The 19722-nt window shown below is 46.4% G+C and overlaps 1 protein-coding gene across 11 annotated transcripts in view; it reads left to right on the top strand.

Moving 5' to 3' along the window:
- kifc3 (kinesin family member C3) overlaps positions 1 to 19722 on the top strand; it is a 38914-nt gene that overhangs the window by 13995 nt on the left and 5197 nt on the right. For 4 of the 11 annotated variants that reach the window (XM_085279990.1, XM_085279242.1, XM_085279461.1 and 1 more), the window contains exons 2-18: positions 7050 to 7170; positions 11002 to 11144; positions 11596 to 11631; positions 11827 to 11983; positions 12098 to 12183; positions 12872 to 12937; positions 13794 to 13937; positions 14019 to 14300; positions 14461 to 14634; positions 15016 to 15102; positions 16525 to 16672; positions 17193 to 17323; positions 17515 to 17626; positions 18147 to 18328; positions 18502 to 18606; positions 18743 to 18873; positions 19422 to 19545. In XM_085279990.1, coding sequence (XP_085136116.1) covers positions 7089 to 7170; positions 11002 to 11144; positions 11596 to 11631; positions 11827 to 11983; positions 12098 to 12183; positions 12872 to 12937; positions 13794 to 13937; positions 14019 to 14300; positions 14461 to 14634; positions 15016 to 15102; positions 16525 to 16672; positions 17193 to 17323; positions 17515 to 17626; positions 18147 to 18328; positions 18502 to 18606; positions 18743 to 18873; positions 19422 to 19545 — 2190 coding nt within the window. In that variant the 5' untranslated portion in view covers positions 7050 to 7088. Of the gene's footprint in view, positions 1 to 1690; positions 1827 to 4903; positions 4926 to 5338; positions 5623 to 5670; positions 5823 to 7049; positions 7171 to 11001; positions 11145 to 11595; positions 11632 to 11826; positions 11984 to 12097; positions 12184 to 12871; positions 12938 to 13793; positions 13938 to 14018; positions 14301 to 14460; positions 14635 to 15015; positions 15103 to 16524; positions 16673 to 17192; positions 17324 to 17514; positions 17627 to 18146; positions 18329 to 18501; positions 18607 to 18742; positions 18874 to 19421; positions 19546 to 19722 lie in introns of those variants that run through there. The other 7 variants (XM_085279408.1, XM_085279734.1, XM_085279907.1 and 4 more) reach the window with 6 other exon arrangements.

Consider the following 19722-nt stretch of genomic DNA (forward strand, 5'->3'; position numbering starts at 1 on the left):
ACAGAGGGATTATACAACACTTACACTAACACTGCTAAAGTACGAGTTAGACTCCCGGCCGACTGTTTGGTGAGGACTTCAGTTTTCGTAATGAGCGACTCGTTGCACACGTACACAAACTGAAGGCGCTGACACACATTCACAGACGGGACTGTGATTGGCTTAAAAATCACCTGTCTGATACGAGAGGTCAGCTCAGCAGGGTTTACGCGGTCAGTGACTCAGACTTGGTGGAGCTCTGATACAAACGCAGATAACACTTGATTGTGGAAAAAGCCATTAAATGATAGCAGGGCAAACTTTTACTGCGGAGTTTATTTTGTGATGGACCGATGTGACGCATGTTTGGGTCTCATTGTCAGATTTGTGGTGTTGTGCGGTTTCTGTGAAGTTTGCTGCTATAAAAACTATAAGTGCACTTGTTTTACACTCAGGTCAGCTGGTGTGAAATATTTCACAGGTGATCAACCTGTGAGTTCACATTTATGTGTCGGCTGTCAGAAACGGCGCCACCTGCTGGTCGTGTAAACTGATTGCACTTGTGTAGACGGAGGTGAATGATGAGCTCGGGATGAACAGATGTGGAGTCTGAGCTGGAGGACGGACTGTAAGGATGATCTCAGGTCTCACTTCAGCTTCTTTGTCCCACCCTCGGGAGGCGCTAGAGAACATGGAGCAAATATGTGACTTGAACTGCCTGTGAACATGCGAACTGTGTGCGTTTATTTTAGTCCCCCTGCTTTACTGTAAGTAATAATTAACCCCAGGAGGCATATTTGTATAGTCTGAATGCAGGGACAGGCGGGCACAGTGTTGTTCAGATATGGTCACTTTTTAAATGTTTTCCCTGTAACTCTCTAACACTCTGAACATGATGAAAACCTGCATCAACAGTAGCCGCTGGGACCCATCAGAGGCTTCATGCTTCCAGTTAAATCTGATGTTTGTTTGTTTGTCACAGGACATTTGATCGCATGATATAAATGTCTGAAATCCTCTGCCTCCTTATAGAGAGACGGCATTCAGGGTCGAGCGCGTTGGTCACATCAGTTATGTAACCAAATATTCATCAGCATCCTCTGATGGTATAATCTGTGAGCTCCCGTCCTGCAGGACAGGACAAGCTTCGTTTTCCCAGAAGTTTGTATAACATATTCTGCAAAGTTCCCCAAAGATTATACTTTATGAAAGGCACAAACAGGATGTGTAATGTGTTAGTGGAATAAAAAAAGTAAAGATTTTACAGTTTAAGATGCGAATGACTTAAACAAAAACAAAAAAACAACCTAATTTGATATCAGTTAGACAAACGTCATCAAATACATTTAATAAAAGAAACTTAAAAGCATGATTTTTTTTTTTTTTTTCCTTTCTTAATTTTGATTGGGTCCTTGAGCTGAAACCCTCACCTTCCCCTCACGTAAAGCCAACCTTGTGCATTGTGGAGTCCTCGCATCTTAACTGTAAACTTCACGTCCCCACAATCTGAGTAATACGAGTACACACAGTGCTGAATATTTGAGGTGGGGGAGGAGCAGCCGCTCTCGCTTCAGTGGAGGCTCAAATATTCATCCGCTGCTGGGATGGAGCGAGGAGGAGGAGGGGCTACAGGAGGTGTGATGCTGCTGTGCTGTTGCTAAGGAAACGGAGGGAGGAAGCTGTGTGTGTGTGTGTGTGTGTGTGTGTGTGTGTGTGTGTGTGTGTGTGTGTGGTTAGGGGGGTTGGTGGGTGTCTTTGACTCTGATCCTGCTGCTGTGTGTCGGCGCGAAGCTGCAGCAGTCTGGGCGATGCGGCGATGATGATGTGGACGGAGAGGCCGCAGGGAGGTAAGAGCCGGGCGGATGGTGCAGAGAGGGAGGTGGGGAGGGATGGAGGCGCTGCAGGAGGAGGCGGACATGTTGAGCAGACATGGAGGTCTGGCTGTAACCTGATGCAGAGCAGACGCTCGTGTTTCATGACCTGAATACGAGCCGTCGGTGGCACAAAGCTTCATCCTCATTCATCTGGTTCCTCTCCTCCTCCTCGCTTTCACGCCGTTTTATCTCGCCACAAACCTCTTCCTGTCCATGGAGAGTTTACCAAGGGACCCGTAGATTGTCCTAATTGAAGCGCACGTCTGCTTTCACGCATTGTGTCCTTGCAGCATGTGTAGGCGGAGCCACTGCCAGGTATTTTTAGCCTCTTCATAATGACTTCAGCAGTTTGTAAAAATAAGTGGGTCAAAAACGTGAAGCGTCTGTGGGACGGAGCAGGTGCGAGCGTCCTGATGATGATGTCACTCATTTATCTGCCTGTTGTCTGAAGCTTTATTTAATCCCGTTTAGACACCTGTGAGCTGAAACAGCAGCTAAGGTTGTGCAGGGAGTCTGCCTCTGCTTGCAGAGAACATCCAGATGTTTCCTGCTGTTGTTCAGCTTGCTGCCTGGAACAGATAAACGCTCTTATTTTGTTTGTTCTGCTCTTTTCTGAGAGCTCACAGATGCAGATGAACAGGGACTCAAAGGGCTGCGTTTAGATGCCAAAACAAAGCAGGTTGGATACAGATGTCTTTATCATGCCATCCTCTTTGTGAGACATGAAAAATAATTTCAGGGCATCAAAGATGTTGTTGTTGTTTTCAGTTGTAGGAAATGGTAAGATTATTTGAGAGGTTATAGTCTGAACTTTGACCCTGCAGTTTTGCTCTGTGGGGCAGACTGGCTCTAAAGATGAGTGTGTGCAGCCAACGGAGAACAAGCTGACCAGACGTCCCCATCAGCAGCGTAAAATTCCCCACACAGCTAACCACAGTGAACACAGGTTAACATGGTGTTGTTAAATGTCGGGTTCCCTTTTAGCTGCTTCAGCTTCAGGTTTGAAAAAATGAAAGATGTACTTCCTGTGTAGAATGTGTGTTTGTGGGGTAGCGATGATGATGATGAATGATAATGAGATCTGAGTCTGAGTACAGGGAGAGAAACGTAAAGATTTGACCCAGTTTGGAGGAGGCGGCTCTTAAAGTCTCTCCAGGAGGTAAACTGAGCAGGATGCTCACTTTGTTACTGTGACACTGAAGAGAAGCCGAGGATGCCATCCTTCTCCTTCATGCTTATTTCTTTCTAAGGATGTAAACGTTTGCAGCATAAGAGGATAGAAAGTAATTCAGAGGTTACAGTTGACAGAAACTGTATCTGCACGGTGAAATCTGAGGGTTAAATTACAGGTTTATCATTTTTTGTCTCCGTTATGACAGGATCAGTGTAAAAGCTGAGAAACGTGAAGATTTTCTTTCTGCTTTTGTCCAGTTTAATTACAAACTTTTTTAAAATCACGTCTGAATCTTAGATTAAGGATTTTTATTTCCCGTCTAATTCGGTTCACTGTGAATTTGTTTTTTTAGAGCCAAAAGTGAACGTGAGGTATCAGCCGATGAGGGAACGTTCACATTTTAAGAAGGTGCCTTGGTTAACATAACCATAAAGTGGCATTAGCCTAAGGTTATATTAGCACATTGTGGTTAAAGTAAGGTTAAAAGTGTGTGTGTGTGTGTGTGTGTGTGTGTGTGTGTGTGTGTGTGTGCGCGTGTGCGTGCGTGTGCGTGTGTGTGTGCTCATTGTGATAACTGGCAGTGTGAGAGGTGAACGTGAGCTCTGCTGTGTGCAGGGAAAAATGTGTCAGCAGCTGTCAGCATTAATAAAGCTTTGATATACTGTGTGTGTGTGTGTGTGTGTGTGTGTGTGTGTGTGTGTGTGTGTGTGTGTGTGTGCGTGTGTGCGCGCGCACACGCGCTAATCTGCACTTTCACCATACATTGCATGAGTCAGCAGCTCCAGCCGTGTAATTCCTTCCTAACTTGTAGGTTTGAAATATCAGCTCCACACACCAGGCAGCTGGAACATCTGTCTGTACGTGCTCTGCTGCTCTCTGTGAGCGGGAAAGCGTCGGCCTGGCTGCTGTCAGGAAACGGAGCTGTGGCCGGCTCTGGATTGGTCAGCCGCACGCCGGGATGAGTAAAACGCTCTCGGCCTAAGTGCTCGTTTATCGACCGCGTTTCCGCTCCGAGCGTCTCCTGCTGGCCTTTGTCCTGCAGTTTAACTTCATGTGTCCGAACATATGCTCCTGCCCAGATGGTTTCCATGTTCTTTTTGTTTTGTGTCTTTTCTATTCTTGGCGTTGATTTCTGGTTCGTGATCGCCTCTCTCTCCTCTGTCTTCACTTGGCTCGATTTACCTTCGAAAGGATCCTGTGATCATCAGCCTCTGTTTTCTCTGGACTTTCAGGCCTCTTCGTGCTGCTGAGCCTCTCTGTGACGATCAGCTGTGGTCCTGCTAACGTTCACGTCTCCTTTGGTTGCATGTTGTGGGTTCAGAGAACCATTACCAAATCTAAATGCCACAGTCCAAATCCCCTTCATACGGTTTACCTGCTCAAATGATGAAGAAATAACAAAAGCAATGAAGCCCACCTGTGCAGGTTTTTGGGATCCTGCCCAGCTTTCTTTTGTGTAATGCCCTCAAATTAAAGCGGATAATCTGCACTGCGAGCCCACGTATCTGTAACTTAAATATATTTTTAGCAGTTTTACTCTGATGACCTTCCAGAGATGGGATTTGTGTCTGGCTGGAATCGATCCAGCGGCCTTTTGCTTTCCAAGAAGGTGTGCTAGCCGCTGCCAAAATATTATTTTTTAATATTGTACATAATTGTAATAAAGATCTGTTAGTGATACCAGGTGCATCTAACCTTCCCCATGGTAGAATTAATCCATCACAGTGACCTTGGGCTATGAACGGATTACTGAGCAGGGTCAGAGGACCTGTGGACTACAGCAAGGGGTCCTGTAGAGTCTGTGCTGGAGACGGCAGGTAGTTTGTAGTTTAAGTGGACTTGAGTCCATTGAGTGGATGAAGTTTCTCCTGATAATGTTCGTCATCTCTTCATTCCTTGTAAGCAGACAATGTCGTCCACTCGATACTGAATCCAGCTGGATCCACATTAGTTTGTTTTCTTTAAACTTTTCCTTTCGATGCATTTGTGGTGAAAAAGAATGAAAAAGCTCGGCTATAACGTTCATGTAGAACTTTATGTTTAACTGCAGGATTCTCAATCAGGTAATAATCACAGAACCGGTTTGTGAGGTGGAGGCAAACCTGTGGTGTAAAATTTCTCCTGGAAGTTTAACGTAAACGAGCTGAGGTGTGATTGGTGCTAACGACGTGTGAGTCGCGGTCACTCGAGGGTTAACGAGGCCATCTGCTCTCAGGATTAACAGATTACGCTCACGCTTGGCTCATCCTGACCAGAGAGACTCCCGATCAGCTGTTCTGGGATCAGCTGCTGGTAATCCTGCAGGTGATGTGGCGGTGAGGCTGTAGGTGGGTTAACTGACCGCCGTGCAGCAGGAAGCTCTGACCACCTGTCTCACATGTCCCACCTGAGACTGCGGCCGGTCGCTGGTGCAGAGTGAATGGGTGACTGGGACCAGCTGTGCGGAGTGGCAGCATGCTGGGCTGGGTGGGAATGCTGATCAACAAGAGCTGGCTGGACCGACAGCGCTACATCCAGCCTTCAGAGAGAAGAGCTCGCTGTGGACCGGAGGCTGTTAGAGAGGGAGGCTGTCGGCTGATTGGTGGAGTGCTGCAGGTGAGACGGGACGGGACACCGACGGGCTGTGATGTCGAGGTCTGAACTGAGAATGCTAATGTAAGCAACTTAGCTTAAGCCTCAGGATGTTACCTAAACGAGTCAGCCAGGTGTGTGTTCGTCGTGTGTCGGCATCGCTGATATTTCCAGGAAGGATTCACTCAAAGACGTTTCCTGCTCGGCTCTGTGGAAGTTGCCAGGTGTGTTTCTGCTTTAGTGGTCATGACCCACTACACGTGCTCATTAGTCTTTTCTGGTGTTCATCCTGTACTGACGTCCGGATCGGCTGCTATCCGGCAAAGATGAAGTAAACTGACGTCACAGCTGCTGTTGTTAGCCACCTTTTCTGCTCGTCGTGCAGATTCTCGATTCTTGTCGCTGCAGCTGGATCGACGACACGAGTGCACGGCTGTCGGATTTTACTGCAATTCAGTGATCATTAAAGAAGTTCGGAGATTCACAGATCAGTGTTTCAACAGTTTGAAAAGATGAGACTTTGTGGAAAACTCCCTGCAATTTCTGTACTTCCTGTTTCTGATGAATCCTCATCCTATATCAGCACTGATATAGATTTTGTCTGAGTGGCGACACCTACTGTTCAGGAGAATACTGCAGCTGTAACAGCAAGCATAAATGGAGGTGGCTGTGCGATGGCGGCAGGTTTAGTCAGACCTTCAGTATTGGGTTAGTTTGGTTACTTTGGAGTTTTCCACAACTTTTCAGTGGTTGGTGCCACTTGTGAACCCAAATACGCCACGAGTCACGCCACGCTGGTGAAGACTCAGGTGGGTGGTGATTGGTGACACAATGAGAGTCTCCACCTGTTGTTACAACCAGGTACTACAGCCAACCGGCAACTGCCGTCTGTTTGGCTCTCACACATAAACAGACGATTAAAGTCCGCCTACCTGCTGCCGTTTCTTGAAACGTCTGGTTTTAATCCCAAAAAGTTGATTCTGTTCATCTGGACGTAGCGTTTCAGAAACGTTTCGTCACTCATCCAAGCGACTTCTTCAGATTCAGTTTCACAGTTTTGAGATATTCCTTGCCTGCATGGTTGCTCCTGCATCAAGACGTCTGGTTTTAACGTGTGTAATATTAAATAATATTTGCAAAGTTGTTTCACATAAACGTTCGTATCTACTAAAGCAGGAACGATGGAGCGTTTGATGGAGAGGCTCTGATGGTGAAGTGGCAACTAAAGCGCTTAACATGTGGAAACGATGTGTGAGAAACGTTATGTGAAAGTGTTTGGCTCATAACCTGTTGGGTCAAACAAAAGGGGGTGGGGCTTATCTCAACCAGCCACCAGAGGGCGCTGTAGTGTAATCCATCCATCAAGAATAAACTTCAGCAGCAGAAGCTGCTCTTTTTATCTTCACATCTTCTTGTTTTTAACCTTTCTGTTTGTCCCTCTGTGCTTCCAGCCGGTCCAGCGGTCCAGCGCTCTGGTCAACCCGGCGGTCATGTTCGGCACACGAAAGACCTGGGACCTCGGCCACGCCCCCTGCCTGCAGGATCTCTGGAAGAAAGACCTCTCATTGGATGGTGAGTCAGCCGCCTACCTCGGGAAAGAAACAGCAGCGTGGCTGCATATTTTCTGTGTGTGTGGAGGAGAGGTGAGTCATACCTGTGTGTATGATTGAAGCTCGGCGGTCAGAGGGATCCTGGGACTGTCAGTGGGGGGGACAGGTGAGCTGAAACCGTCACGTTTGCTTTATTGACTGCTGCTCGCTGTGTTTTTCTCAGCTGCTCGTTTCTCAGCGCGAGTCCCCGGAGAGCTGGATCAGGTTAACAAACACTGCAGCTATTGTTTCTCCTGTTCACTCGTCAGACTTTCATTCTGCCCCCTCAGCCACAGCCGTGTGTTTAAAGAGGCTCAGGGCTCCAGGTTTGTTTGAACGAGGGTTTAGGCGATTACAGGAAAGGGCAAACCTGCAGTTATTTTCATAATGTTGGTAAAACTTGTGTCTGAAACTTCAAGTTTCAGTTTATTGTGAGTGAAACCGGGTGAGCAGGTGGAAAAAGCTGAGGTAAGCTGCTTCACATTCCTGCTGCATAAAAACTTAAATGTCCTCTGGATTAAAATTAATATCAGCTTAAAACTTTTCATTCTACCTGCTCGCAAGTTTCATCACGTCCTTGGCACTGCTGCAAGAAAGTTTGGTGAATGACTTTTGAGTCATTATTGAACTGCTTAAAATAAAAGTGTGTGTGTGTGTGTACATTTCCTGCACTCTTCTGAATTGTTATGCACCATTTTGATTTGTATCCCTGCTGAGTCGACACATCCAGGCGCTTCATTCGTCTGTCGCCTCCTCTTTGTGATTTGCTGACTTGAGTGTAATGAGTTGATCATTTGCTCTGATATCGGGGCGATTTTCAGTCCTTTGTTCGGGGAATCTCAAATGAAGAAATATTCTGCACACAGCATACGTCACATATTTAAGACGTGCACATCTGAGCTCATTGAGACTTTAGAAGCCACTTCTTAGAGTTTTCTGTTTCATGGTTTGTGCAGTGCTTTCACTTTTAAAACTTTGAGAATCTTCATAAATTACTTTGGTGTCTGGGTTCTCCCTTAGAGATGTTACTCCTGCAGTTCAGTTGGTTGTTCTGAATGGGATGCTTCACGAGTGCCTCCTAGATGAGGTGTTTAACTGGCAGGAGACCTCAGGGCAGATCTATATCTTGGCTGGTCTGGGAACGCTTCAGTGTCCCTGCTGGAAAGCTGGAGGAGGTGGTGGTGGCTGAGGGGAGGCAGGTCTGGGCATCTCCACCCCTGAAAGCGTAAAAATGGATGGATGGATTTCTGTTGTTGTTTTTTTAAGGCTGGCTATGAAGACAGGGGAGGTATCATGTAAAGCACATCATACTTTTTTGGGGAGGGAGGCATTTTTACTTTAATGAGTCAGTAACTTCACCTTTTGTCATCTATTGAAAGATAAACCTGCAGTTTTTTCTCTCTCTGAAAGTCCCAAGGAAAGGAATCTCCTGGTGATGAAACTCTCTCCCCGGAGTTTCATTTGGACTGTGGGTTCCTCCTGTGGTGGAAATGCAGGTTGTCTGTTGCCAAACAACAAAGGCTTTAAACAAAGTGGTGACGAGCCGCCGTCTGTGAAATTCAGGGTGGATACTGACGTGGATTTGGTTACTGTGCAATGTCCTCTTCAAGGTCTCCATTAAAACTCTTTTGATTATTTAGCCAGAACAAAACTGGTCAGTGGGATCTTCTTTGCTGAAACGCTTTATAGAGGCTGAGGGATATTGAGGTGAAGGCAGTGACGCTGCAGTATTTCCCTGTCAAACTGGGTCATACTCAAAATCGCAACCAAGTGATGAAATATGAAAGTGTAACTGGAGGCCGGAGGAATGCGGACTGTCAGACATGTAATTTTCTAACACGTCAGCAGCGTGTTGGACCTGTGAGCTGAGGTTTCAGCATTTTTTTTTTCTTCCATGTGTAAACATTTACTGTGATGCAGGAAAAGCAAACGTGCAGTACTTCTGTGTAATCCTGTTTTCTAATCCGTCATTATTTGGTTTAAAGCAGGTTTTCTGCTCAGTTTGAGTCCACGATGCAGCTCTGAATGTTAAACTTGGACAAGAAAACACAAAAACAATGTCTGAAGGTCGGCGAACAGCTGACTTACAGAAGATAAGAATTAAACGGTTTTATGGGCCCTTTGTTCACCTGGAGCAAAAGCACAAATAAGAAAAACAATTCAAACAAAATCAGGGAAAAGAGACGAATAGCTCGAGACTTTAGTTTCTGTTGTTTTCTATTGTAATATTGGGCGTCACACTGACCATCAGTGCCCAATATTGCAATAAAGGAATACACAGTTTCAAATCAAATCAAATCACTTTTATTGTCACATCACATGTGCAGGCACACTGGCACAGCACATGCGAGTGAAATTCTTGTGTGCGAGCCCCACAAGCAACAGAGATGTGCAAACACAACAACACAAACGAGCAAAATACAAGAATGGCCAACCTGAAACTAATAAATATATGTACAATATATAATAGTGTATGCATTTCTGGATGTGTATACTAAATATTTTCGTGTGTGTGTGTGTGTGTGTGTGTGTGTGTGTGTGTGTGTGTGTGTGTGTGTGTGTGTATACACATTTTTACAAATTAAATAGTAAAAAAAAAAAAATAATAATAATAATAATAATAAAATATATAAAATATACAGAGTTGAATATGTGCAAAACAAGTGGCATTTATATACAGTGTGGAGTGCATAATGTTTCACAGCACACTTGTTTTCATGTCTGCCAGCTGGAGTCATGTGAGTGATGAGTGCCATTATATTGTCAGATGGAGGCGGTTTGAACATAGCTTTGCTTTGCAGTGAGCTCGGTTTTACTTCCTCACAAACGACGTTTGGTTAACACACCACGGGCGTATTGTACGAGGTGTTGCAGAATAAGCAGAAATCTTCTGTGTCTTTCATTAAATAAGCGGCACATAACTTAGTTGTTTAACTCAACCGTCTAGATGTGTGAAATTCTCATCCCTGAGGAGCGGCCAAGTCAAGGTGTGACTAAGGGTTCTCACAAAGATGGAAAAACGGGTTTGTGTGTATGTTTGTGTACCTGTTTAAACATATTTGTGGGGACCAACAGTCCTGTCCTCACAAGTTTTAAGGCATTTTTGAGGCTCAAAATGTGGTTTTACTTTCAGGGTTACACTAGGTTATGGTTAGGTTACGGCTGAGGGTTAGCGTTAGTGTTAGGCATTTGTTTTTGAGGGTTAGGAAAGCATTCTCCCCATTAGATGTCCTCACTAAGATATGAAAACGTGTGTGTGTGTGTGTGTGTGTGTGTGTGTGTGTGTGTGCGCACAGAGAGCGGATTGTTCTCAGGTTGATAAGATTTGAGGCCTCACACACTTAAAGAAACTTGTGGCGACGTGTACACACACACACCCCTCTGTGAGCAGGTTAATGTGTCAGTGGCTGTTATCAGTAGTTATCTGGTTGGACTGGTTTCCATGGAGCTGCAGGTTTACTCAGGAGGAGAACGGGAGCTGAGAGAGAGGAGCTCAGCTTGTTTCTCGCTGTGACCTCAATAATCACTGATCACTTACAATCTGCTTATAGATTACCTTACACCCACTCAGAAGGTGCTTTCTTCTGAGCTTATCAAGGTGGGCCCATAGTTTAATTTCACAATGAGGTTTTAACACGTGAACTTTAACAATCGAGCCATTGTTAGATTTTTCCACGTTCAGTCGGAGGATCCGTGTCTTCTTCTTTTGGAAGATGCACTTTTAATTTTAACTTTAAAAACATTACTAAATGGAAATGATGCTGAGTAACACGTGACGTCGTATAACTAAGCTGTGTCTCCCGTGTCTCCGCAGCGAGCTCAGTGGACTTCCTGATGAGTGATGGTGAAGACGACGGCTCCTTCCTTTCTCTGCCAAGCACCGCCTTCTCGCAGCGCCCCTCTCTGACCGCCGAGCTCAGTGAAACGAGCGCAACCAGCCAGCAGCTGATTATCCAGGTAAACGACCAGCACAGACAATCGACTAATCAGGAGACTTAAAACGACCGTAAAAGCATGAACTGAGGCTCGACTGAGCGCGCTCACTTCATGCTGCACGGCGGCATGTCTGCAGCGACGGCGCTGACTCGCAGCTGACATCAGCAGAAAGTGACAATGTTCAGCTGACCGAGCCTCTGTCTGTTTACGCCTCGGGGACGCTTCCTGCCGTCCTGCTCGTCACATCTGTGACACGACTGCTGACGCTCTCTGAGTGTTGTTGCTCCGTCAGGTGACGTTGGCGACACGCAAACGTTTGCAACAGACTGACGAATGAGGGCTGGAGGCCCAGACTATAAAAGATGTTCACTTTTATTCTTTGTCTTCCACCTGTCAGATTTCTGGTTTCCCTCGTTTATTGTCCGTCCATCATTCCCTCCGTTTTTGTTTTTCATGCCGTCTTCATCTGCAGAGGGTCACCTGGTCGTGCTGGTGGACTCCTGCCAACGTAAAAACCTTCACTGTCCTTGTTGCTCGCTGTAGATTCTTCTTCTTTTGTATTTTTCTGTAGCGTTTCCCTTTTTGTCTCTGACAGGCAGAGGTCGTAGTGACCGTGTAGACGTTGTTGTGAGCTTCTAGAATCAGTTGCACAGCCTGGATAATTGTTGCCGCTGATTGATTTGTGCTTCTCGTGTGTTTTCAGACCCTACAGGACAAAGTTTGCGAGTTTCAGGCTCGACTTCACTCTGAAGAAGTAGCCCGCCACCTGCTGGTCCAGCAGCTGCAGCAAAGTGTCAAAGAGAAGACGGGTGGAGGCGTTAAGACGCTACAGGAGGAGCAGACGTCAGAGACGCCCAACGGTCAGTGTTTGTAGAAAGACGATTCCATTCGATGCGACTGATCTTTCATTTTATTCCAAGATGGCAGGCCCTGCAGTCCTCTGCAGTGACGTAAACGCGTCTGTGTGTTTGTAGGTGTGAGGGTGGTGCAGCCCAGTGACCCTGCGGATCGTCTCAGCTGTCCAGAGGAAGAGCAGCTCGTTACTCGGCTGCGCACACAGGTACGTCTGCAGGAAACCCGCCGATCAAACAAGGCAGGCCTGACACTTCCCACAATGCTTTAGGGGGACACAAACATACGATATCAGCTAGCTTGTAGTCGTGAGTAACACGACGGTCTGCAGCTCTGATATTTGTTTAGAAGCTCCTGTTTGCAGGATTTGGTGGTGTTACAGACAGCTGTTAGTGAATCTGCTGCAATACTGAACACATGAACATGAATATTCAGGCGAAGGATCTTTAAGTTCTAATAGTTTATTCTGATCAGCGATGAGATTATTCTCAGGACAGTAAATCCAAAGCTGTGTGTTTCTGTGTGTTCAGACTCTGAACACTCGAAGGTGTGTAACTGAATATTTCTTTGTGTTTTCTTTGCTGTCGGGCTGACATCTGCACGTTGGCGTCAAACGTAAAGCGAGTCAGAAACGTTGACAGATTTGTTACATCAACAAAATGAAGCTGCCGGTCCGATCTGCAGCTTCATGCTCAGCGACACGTCACGGTGCAAACGCAAAGATCCCAACTATCGAATCAGTGTGGTGACATTCAGCAGAAAGCTGATCCGAATGCGATCTGCAGCTGAGCCGGCGCGTTTTGAAATGGACATGTTTAACTGAGACGTGCAAGATATAAAAACAGGGTTAAAAGTTTGTTTTTTACCTTTTTAATGATGTTCTTTGGCATCTGCAGGTGGAGGAGCTGGAGGAGAAGCTGTTGGATCAGACCCAGGAGGTGGAGAGACTTCGCTCTGAACTGGTGAGACCCTGCTGGACCATGTTGGACCATGTTCCTCAAAAACGCATGCGTCTTTGTTCTGTGTGGGGACACTTGCATGCTATAGTCGTAGGACCCACATCTTAAACTAACCTGACTCAAAACCTGAAGCTCGTCTGAAGGCTGTTCCAAAACGAGGGCTGGATGCAGTTTCCCTGTTGCTCCTGTTTGACAAAAACGACTCATTTTCAGTAAAATGTCCCAGTTTTGCAACAAAAGTGTTTGACTTTATGCAACAACATCCTGACTTTGGAAAAAATGTTCCTGCTTTGCAGAACAAATGTCCTCATTGTCCAGCCAGGAAAAGTGAGACAGCACTCGGTCATGTGGTCATGATGTTATCGATTAATGGGAAATTTCCCCTCCTGATTTATTTATTTATTTATTTATTTTAAAACTCTCCAACATTCAGGAGAATGTTTACTTCATACGTCTCAGTAAATGGAAGTGGAGCTTAATGAGAGAAACACTTTCCTAATAAAACAACTCAATAAGTGGTCAGCTTTAGAAGAAGGTCGGGTTTCACGTACAGGAAAAATGTTTTTCACTTGTTTCAAATCACTTTTATTGATTGCCAGGTTAATGCGTCCCTCCTGAGGACTCTGCAGTGCTGCAGACATGCAAACATCAAACAAACGTCCTACTACACAGCACCAGTTTCATTTTGCCCAAAAACAGTGGCCACAAACACACAACTTTATTTTTCACATTTTTACACCATTTCAAATTTTGCCAGGAGGCTGGGCTGGCCTTTGTGAGGACCCTAATGTGCAGCTGTGTTAAATGTTGGTACACTCTGACAGACATTAAGGTGTTTGTGTGTCTTTGTGTCCTTTAGGGGGCGACAGACCTGGAGAAGCAGCTGGAGCTGCTGGTGGTGGAGAATGAGCGTCTGAAGCAGGAGCTGAAGTCATGCAGGAGCTCAAAGCTTCAGAAGCTCGATGCTGCCGCAGAGACCTGCAGCCACTGCCCCCACAGCCAGGTAACGTGCATGTGCGCGGGCTCGCTCAGCAGCCTGCTCCAGGTGTGCTGACGAGTTTAAACTCCTCTCTGTGTGCTGCAGGATGCGGAGGCCCTGCAGAGGGAGGTGTCCCGCTGGGAGACCCAGGCCCGGCAGAGGGAGCGGCGGCTAGCTGAGCTGGAGAGAGAGCTGCTGGAGAAAAGCTCCAGGACGGAGGCCCTCCAACGGCAGCTGGACGACTCCACCCGGCAGCTGGACGACAGCCGCAGGCAGCTGGAGGAGTCGAGGCGGAGGCAGGGGGAGGCTGAGCAGAAACTCACCCTCCGGCTGCAGGAGTGCAAGGAGGAGCTCGCCAGACAGGCAGCGACGCCCCCCAGAGTCAAAGTGAGGATGCTGGTCAGGTTGAAGGAGATTAGATTCATGCCTTCAGTTTTTCAGGAGTTCCATTAGATCTGAAGTAGCTGAGTAACTCTACCATGAGAATGCAGCATCGTCTTGGGTGGAAACTAAATCTAATCGGCTCTAATTGTTTGGTGTTCCTCAGTATGTGACGCAGACGGTGGAGGTGGAGTCGGCGGACTCTCAGAAAGCTGTGGCCGAGTTGCAGGTGAAGAACAACGCCCTGCAGGAGCAGCTTTCCGCGCAGAGGCAGCTGCTGCGAGAGCTCGAGACGCAGCTGCACGAGTCGCAGAGGACCTGCGCTCAGCTCAGGACGCAGGTAAGTTCACCTGCAGCCGCACGTCAGCTCGTCCGGTTACCGTAGAGGCTCCAGAAGTGCTGCATGACCCAACCTGCAGAAGCCAGCTTTGCCTTTTCCTCGTCTTCCTCTTTAATGTCACCGGCAGCTCTATGAACGTGAAAGAGGAGACGAGCTGGAGAGGAGCTACGAGCAGAAGTCGTTTTTGTTCAGTGCTTTTCTAACTACGCATAGATGATGTTGGGTCAGAATAAATCATTTTGATGTGAACCAGACGTTTTCTTCACCTGTGGTGTGGTGAGGCAGGTGATGAGGTTCTCCTATGAGCAGACCTCAGATCAGCCAGTTTCCAGGTTAACCCCTACGCTTCACCTTTTCCTCTCCGCATGCATCCGGTTGCAGCTCCTTGCAGATCGAGGCCGTCTGTGCGGCCTCCTGTCCAAGGCCGGCGGCCGGCGCAACAGCGAGGTGGTTCGCAGGTTATCGAAGGTTGGCCACCCAGTCCTTTTCCCCGCCTACCCCGTGACATCATTAATGTTCAGAGAACAGAGGTCACAGCGAGCGACCGCCCCTGACCGAGAGCGCCGGCACTGAAGCTGCCAGATAAACCAGACACGTCAGCCACTGACGCCATCGTTTGTTACGATGCAAAGACACGATACACAAGTTTTATTAAAACATGATTACATGAGGGCAAAACGGCTGTGCAACGATGTGATGGCAGAAATAAAGATCTTGTTTAATTGGATAAAAATTTAAATATGAAGACAGTGTGTGTGTGTGTGTGTGTGTGTGTGTGTGTGTGTGTGTGTGTGTGTGTGTGTGTGTGTGTGTGTGTGTGTGTGGCAGCTTATGAGAGTTTCTCAAATCTGTGGTTTGAACTGGTTTAACTGGGACGCTTCAGAGCCTCAGACCCTGTGTGATCACCCAGTGTGTGATTTTTAAACCATCCCAGTAACTGTCCCAGTGCTCCCTGGTTATTGCAGGCTGTGTTCACATTAAAATACAAAGCTTTTATTTTGGTTGTTCTAGTTTAGCATAAAGAAAGCGTTAGCCCAGCTCCAGGTATCAGCCAACCTGGCGAGCAGCTGCTGGATGAACCATTAGTCATCAGTGTGAAGAAGCCTTCCCGTATGTTCCTGTTCCACCTGTGTGATACACCTGTGTGTTCTCCTGTGACACTAGCTTTTGTGTTAGCTGTTCGCTTTGACAGTGTGTTAAAAAAAAAAATTTACTAACTGCTGCTTAGCTAACCGATGTTAGCTGATGTTTGCTGGTGATCCTGAAGGTTTTTTTCTCCTCGCTGCATTTGAAGCGTCACTAAAGTCTGAGATGTTTCCGTGGTCTTGTTAGCTTTGTGATCAGCTGTGTCTGGTACAGCTGATGTAATGTTATTCTGAATATAACTTTAATTAAACATGAAAACAGTCTGCTAATGGAAGTTATCCTCTAAGAAATTCCATGTTTGAAATGTAAAATTAAATTCTGAGTTCTTGTGAATCCAATAATTTTAGCTGTAAATGTGAAATTATATTTAAAATTTGAGTTTCCAAGTAACATCTGTAAGTCATTTTAGTCCAATCCTAATTAAAGATGCCTACAGTTTATTTTTCACTAGCAAAAACATTCATTTCTTATTAGTGAAACTGTAGATCTGTAATTAATGTATTTATATTTTGAAATAACTAAATGTAATTTGGCCTTTTTGTAATTTATGTTGATATTATCTGCAGCAGTATCAACATTTCACATAATGTTTAACGTTATGGAAACAAGTCAAACTTGAATCGGGGATATTTAAAAGTTTTCCGTGAGGCTCGTCGTACAGATGAACGCAAAGGCAGAAACTCGATGATGTGCTCGGGTGTGTATTCTGACACTGGCCTCCACCTGTGTGCATCCGCCCTCCAGATCCTGGTCTATGAAGGAGAGATGGAGCGAGCTCAGGGTCAGCTGGAGGCGGAGATGCAGAACCTGGAGGAGGAGAAGAACCGTGTCATCGAGGAGGCGTTCATCCGAGCCGAGAGCGAGATGAAGGCCGTCCACGAGAACCTCGCAGGTCAGACGCAGTTTCCTGTTGGTCTGAACCGCAGACTGTGTATATGGACTCTGTGACCATTCCCATGTTGTGTGTATCCATCACAGAGACGCAGGTATCCTGTGTTCTTGGTAACATCCAAATAAAATCACTCGGACATCTTGGAGAGTCTGTTAGCACAGTAACCTCACTGCAGCCATATTGGTCACCTGAAGACATTAAAAATGCTCCAACAGCACAAACATGGTCCAGTTCAGGGACTCTGGTTAGTTGAGGTGAAGTCAGCAGAAAGCTACACAGGCCACACCCCTAATAATGCAAATTTTAATGCAGGCGACTTACCAGGCATTATAAAGGAGGAAATCATCTGCAGAGACCGAACAGTTTGTGTATCCGGCTGTAAACACGTTTATTTCTGCTGCAAAGTTTTAACTTGGGAGTCTATAGGGACCGACTCACTGCTGCCTCTGCTGGATGTTGGAGGAACTGCAGGTCTTGATGCTTCCTCGTTAGCTTCATTTGTTGTTGTTGTTGTTTACAGGTGTGCGTATGAACCTGCTGAGCCTGCAGCCGGCCCTCAGGACTCTCACCTCGGACTACAACTGTCTGAAGAGGCAGGTACAGGACTTCCCCTTCATGCTGGACAAAGCAATCACGGAGGCCAAGCAGGAGGTGAGTCAGAGCCCCGCCCTCATGGTTACGCTCAGAGATGGGTCGAGTCAAGACGCCCTTTAAATGGGAAAAAAAAAACTATAAGTGTTAATTCATACAAATGATTTTGCAGTCATTTTATAAATAGTGTGTGTGTGTGTGTGTGTGTGTGTGTGTGTGTGTGTGTGTGTGTGTGTGTGTGTGTGTCTCAGATCTGCCAGGTGATCAGTGAGGTGAGCAGCACCAACCAGGAGCTGCTGCGTAAATACAAGCGAGAGATGAACCTGAGGAAGAAATGCCACAACGAGCTGGTTCGACTCAAAGGTCTGAAACAAGCTTCGTGTTTTCTGTCCGAACGTTTCATAGCTCCCGCTCTCACCTGCTCGCTCACACACCTGATCACAGATTTTAATACTTTAGTAAAACAAAAATCTTCTATTAAAGAGCTTTAAAGAATCACATATTAGTCTGCAACATGGAGCATATTGCTGCATTTTATTTTGAAGGAGGTGAGAACCTGCTTTTCCTTGTTTCCTGTCATGTCTTACTGACGAGCTCATACCAAAAACTTAAGCATCAGGCTACTCAAAACATCAAACACAGGTACAGAGGGGCAGCCAATCAGAATAAAGTTGGCATAAAGAGGGCGGAGCTCTAAATCGGCTTGTTTCAGATGGAGAATGAACTCCGCGGAGGATAAAGGATTATTTTGAGCCATGATTCATGCAAAGCTGCTCTGGTAGAGACCGATAATCTCACCTGTGCAGATGCAGGAAATGATCTCGTCTGTTTGGTCAGAACAAAATGTTCTAAATTCACCGTGCTGCTGTGTTTGGTCTCCAAGGTAACATCCGTGTGTTCTGTCGTGTCCGGCCGGTCAGTCAGGAGGAGCAGGACTCCGCCGATGCCAAAACCATGCTGAGCTTCGACTCGGACGACGACGCCATCCTCTACCTCTCTAACAAGGGCAAGGTCATGACCTTTGAGCTGGATAAAGTCTTCCCCCCTCACGCCACGCAGGAAGAGGTGAGCGTCCTCGGAACGTTTAGATTGTTGAACTTCAAAATAATGAAGCCCGAAACGACCTCCAGGTCAGAGGCTCGTCTTGTGAGCAGATACCCCATCGGTCATGATTTTTGTGGTCATTGTGAATAAAGGTGTGCGTCTCATCTGCTGGTTCTCTCTGATTGGCTCATCAGGTGTTTCAGGAGGTTCAGGCTCTGATCACTTCCTGTATTGACGGCTATAACGTCTGCATCTTCGCCTACGGGCAGACCGGCTCCGGGAAAACCTACACCATGGAGGTAGGACATTTATCCGCTCAGAAAAGCTCAGTTTTTGCTCCAATAACAAGACACAAATTCAAATGTAAGTAAAATTTAATCGAGATGTCGCTGAATACACCTGTAAACTCCGCCTCCTCTGCCTGTGGACCTTCAGGGTGTCACTGATAACCCCGGCATTAACCAGCGTGCTCTGCGGCTGCTGTTCTCCGAGGTATCGGAAAAAGCTCCAGACTGGGACTATAAGATCACCGTCAGCATGGTGGAAATCTACAACGAGACGCTGCGGTGAGGAGAGAGCTGTCCCGTCTGAGGGCCTCTGACCCTGTAGACTGATGATGGCTTCATTTACATGTAAACTACAGTGTTTGTGTTTACAGCGATGAGGAAACATGAGGATGTGTTTCAGGGTTTGAAGTGTGGAGGTCTGTTATCACAGGTTTTACTCCCGCCTCCTCGTATGGGAGCAGCTGCAGAGCAGTTATGTAAAGCTGGACCACTCCATCTGTCCAGCTGTTGTGTAACAAAACATCTGTGCAAAGAGTCAGAGCTCAACATCTGGCGAAAGGTTTTCTTGGCAGAAACATTCAGAGCTCTGAAGGTCAGATTAAACTCAGATTATCAGACTGAACAACACGAAACAGAAAAACGCAGAAATGGGAGAAAGGCTTCACGAGCTGCAGTTGGTGAAAGGTTAAAGATTTGTTTCATGCTGCAAATTACGGATCTCTTCAGACCCCTGAGGGCCCCTGAGTTCTGTTTTAATCAGCCTTCGTTGTTGCACTCAAGCCCTGAGTCGAAACCTGCAGGCACTCAAACGCCTCTGTTGCCTTCAGGGACCTGCTCGGGGAGAATCCGTCTGACAAGCTCGACATAAAGATGAATCCCGACGGCAGCGGCCAACTCTACGTCCCCAGACTGACCGAGATCACGGTGCAGAGTCCTGAGGACATCAACAAGGTGAGGACTTCCTGCTTGTCCTTTAGTGTAACATGCCTGATGATCATTTGTCTTCCTGTGATGATGGATGACGGCTTGTGTTTTAAATGTAAAAAAACAAACAAACAAAAACAACAATCAACTTTTGTGGATTTTTTTTTTTTACTGTTTGCAAATATGTGGATCTAAAATTCATCT

This window comes from Mchenga conophoros, linkage group LG1 (genome assembly GCF_057382185.1).
Source record: "Mchenga conophoros isolate Kocher_MC1m ecotype Shallow Benthic linkage group LG1, M_conophoros_male_GT1.1, whole genome shotgun sequence".
Lineage (NCBI taxonomy): Eukaryota > Metazoa > Chordata > Actinopteri > Cichliformes > Cichlidae > Mchenga > Mchenga conophoros.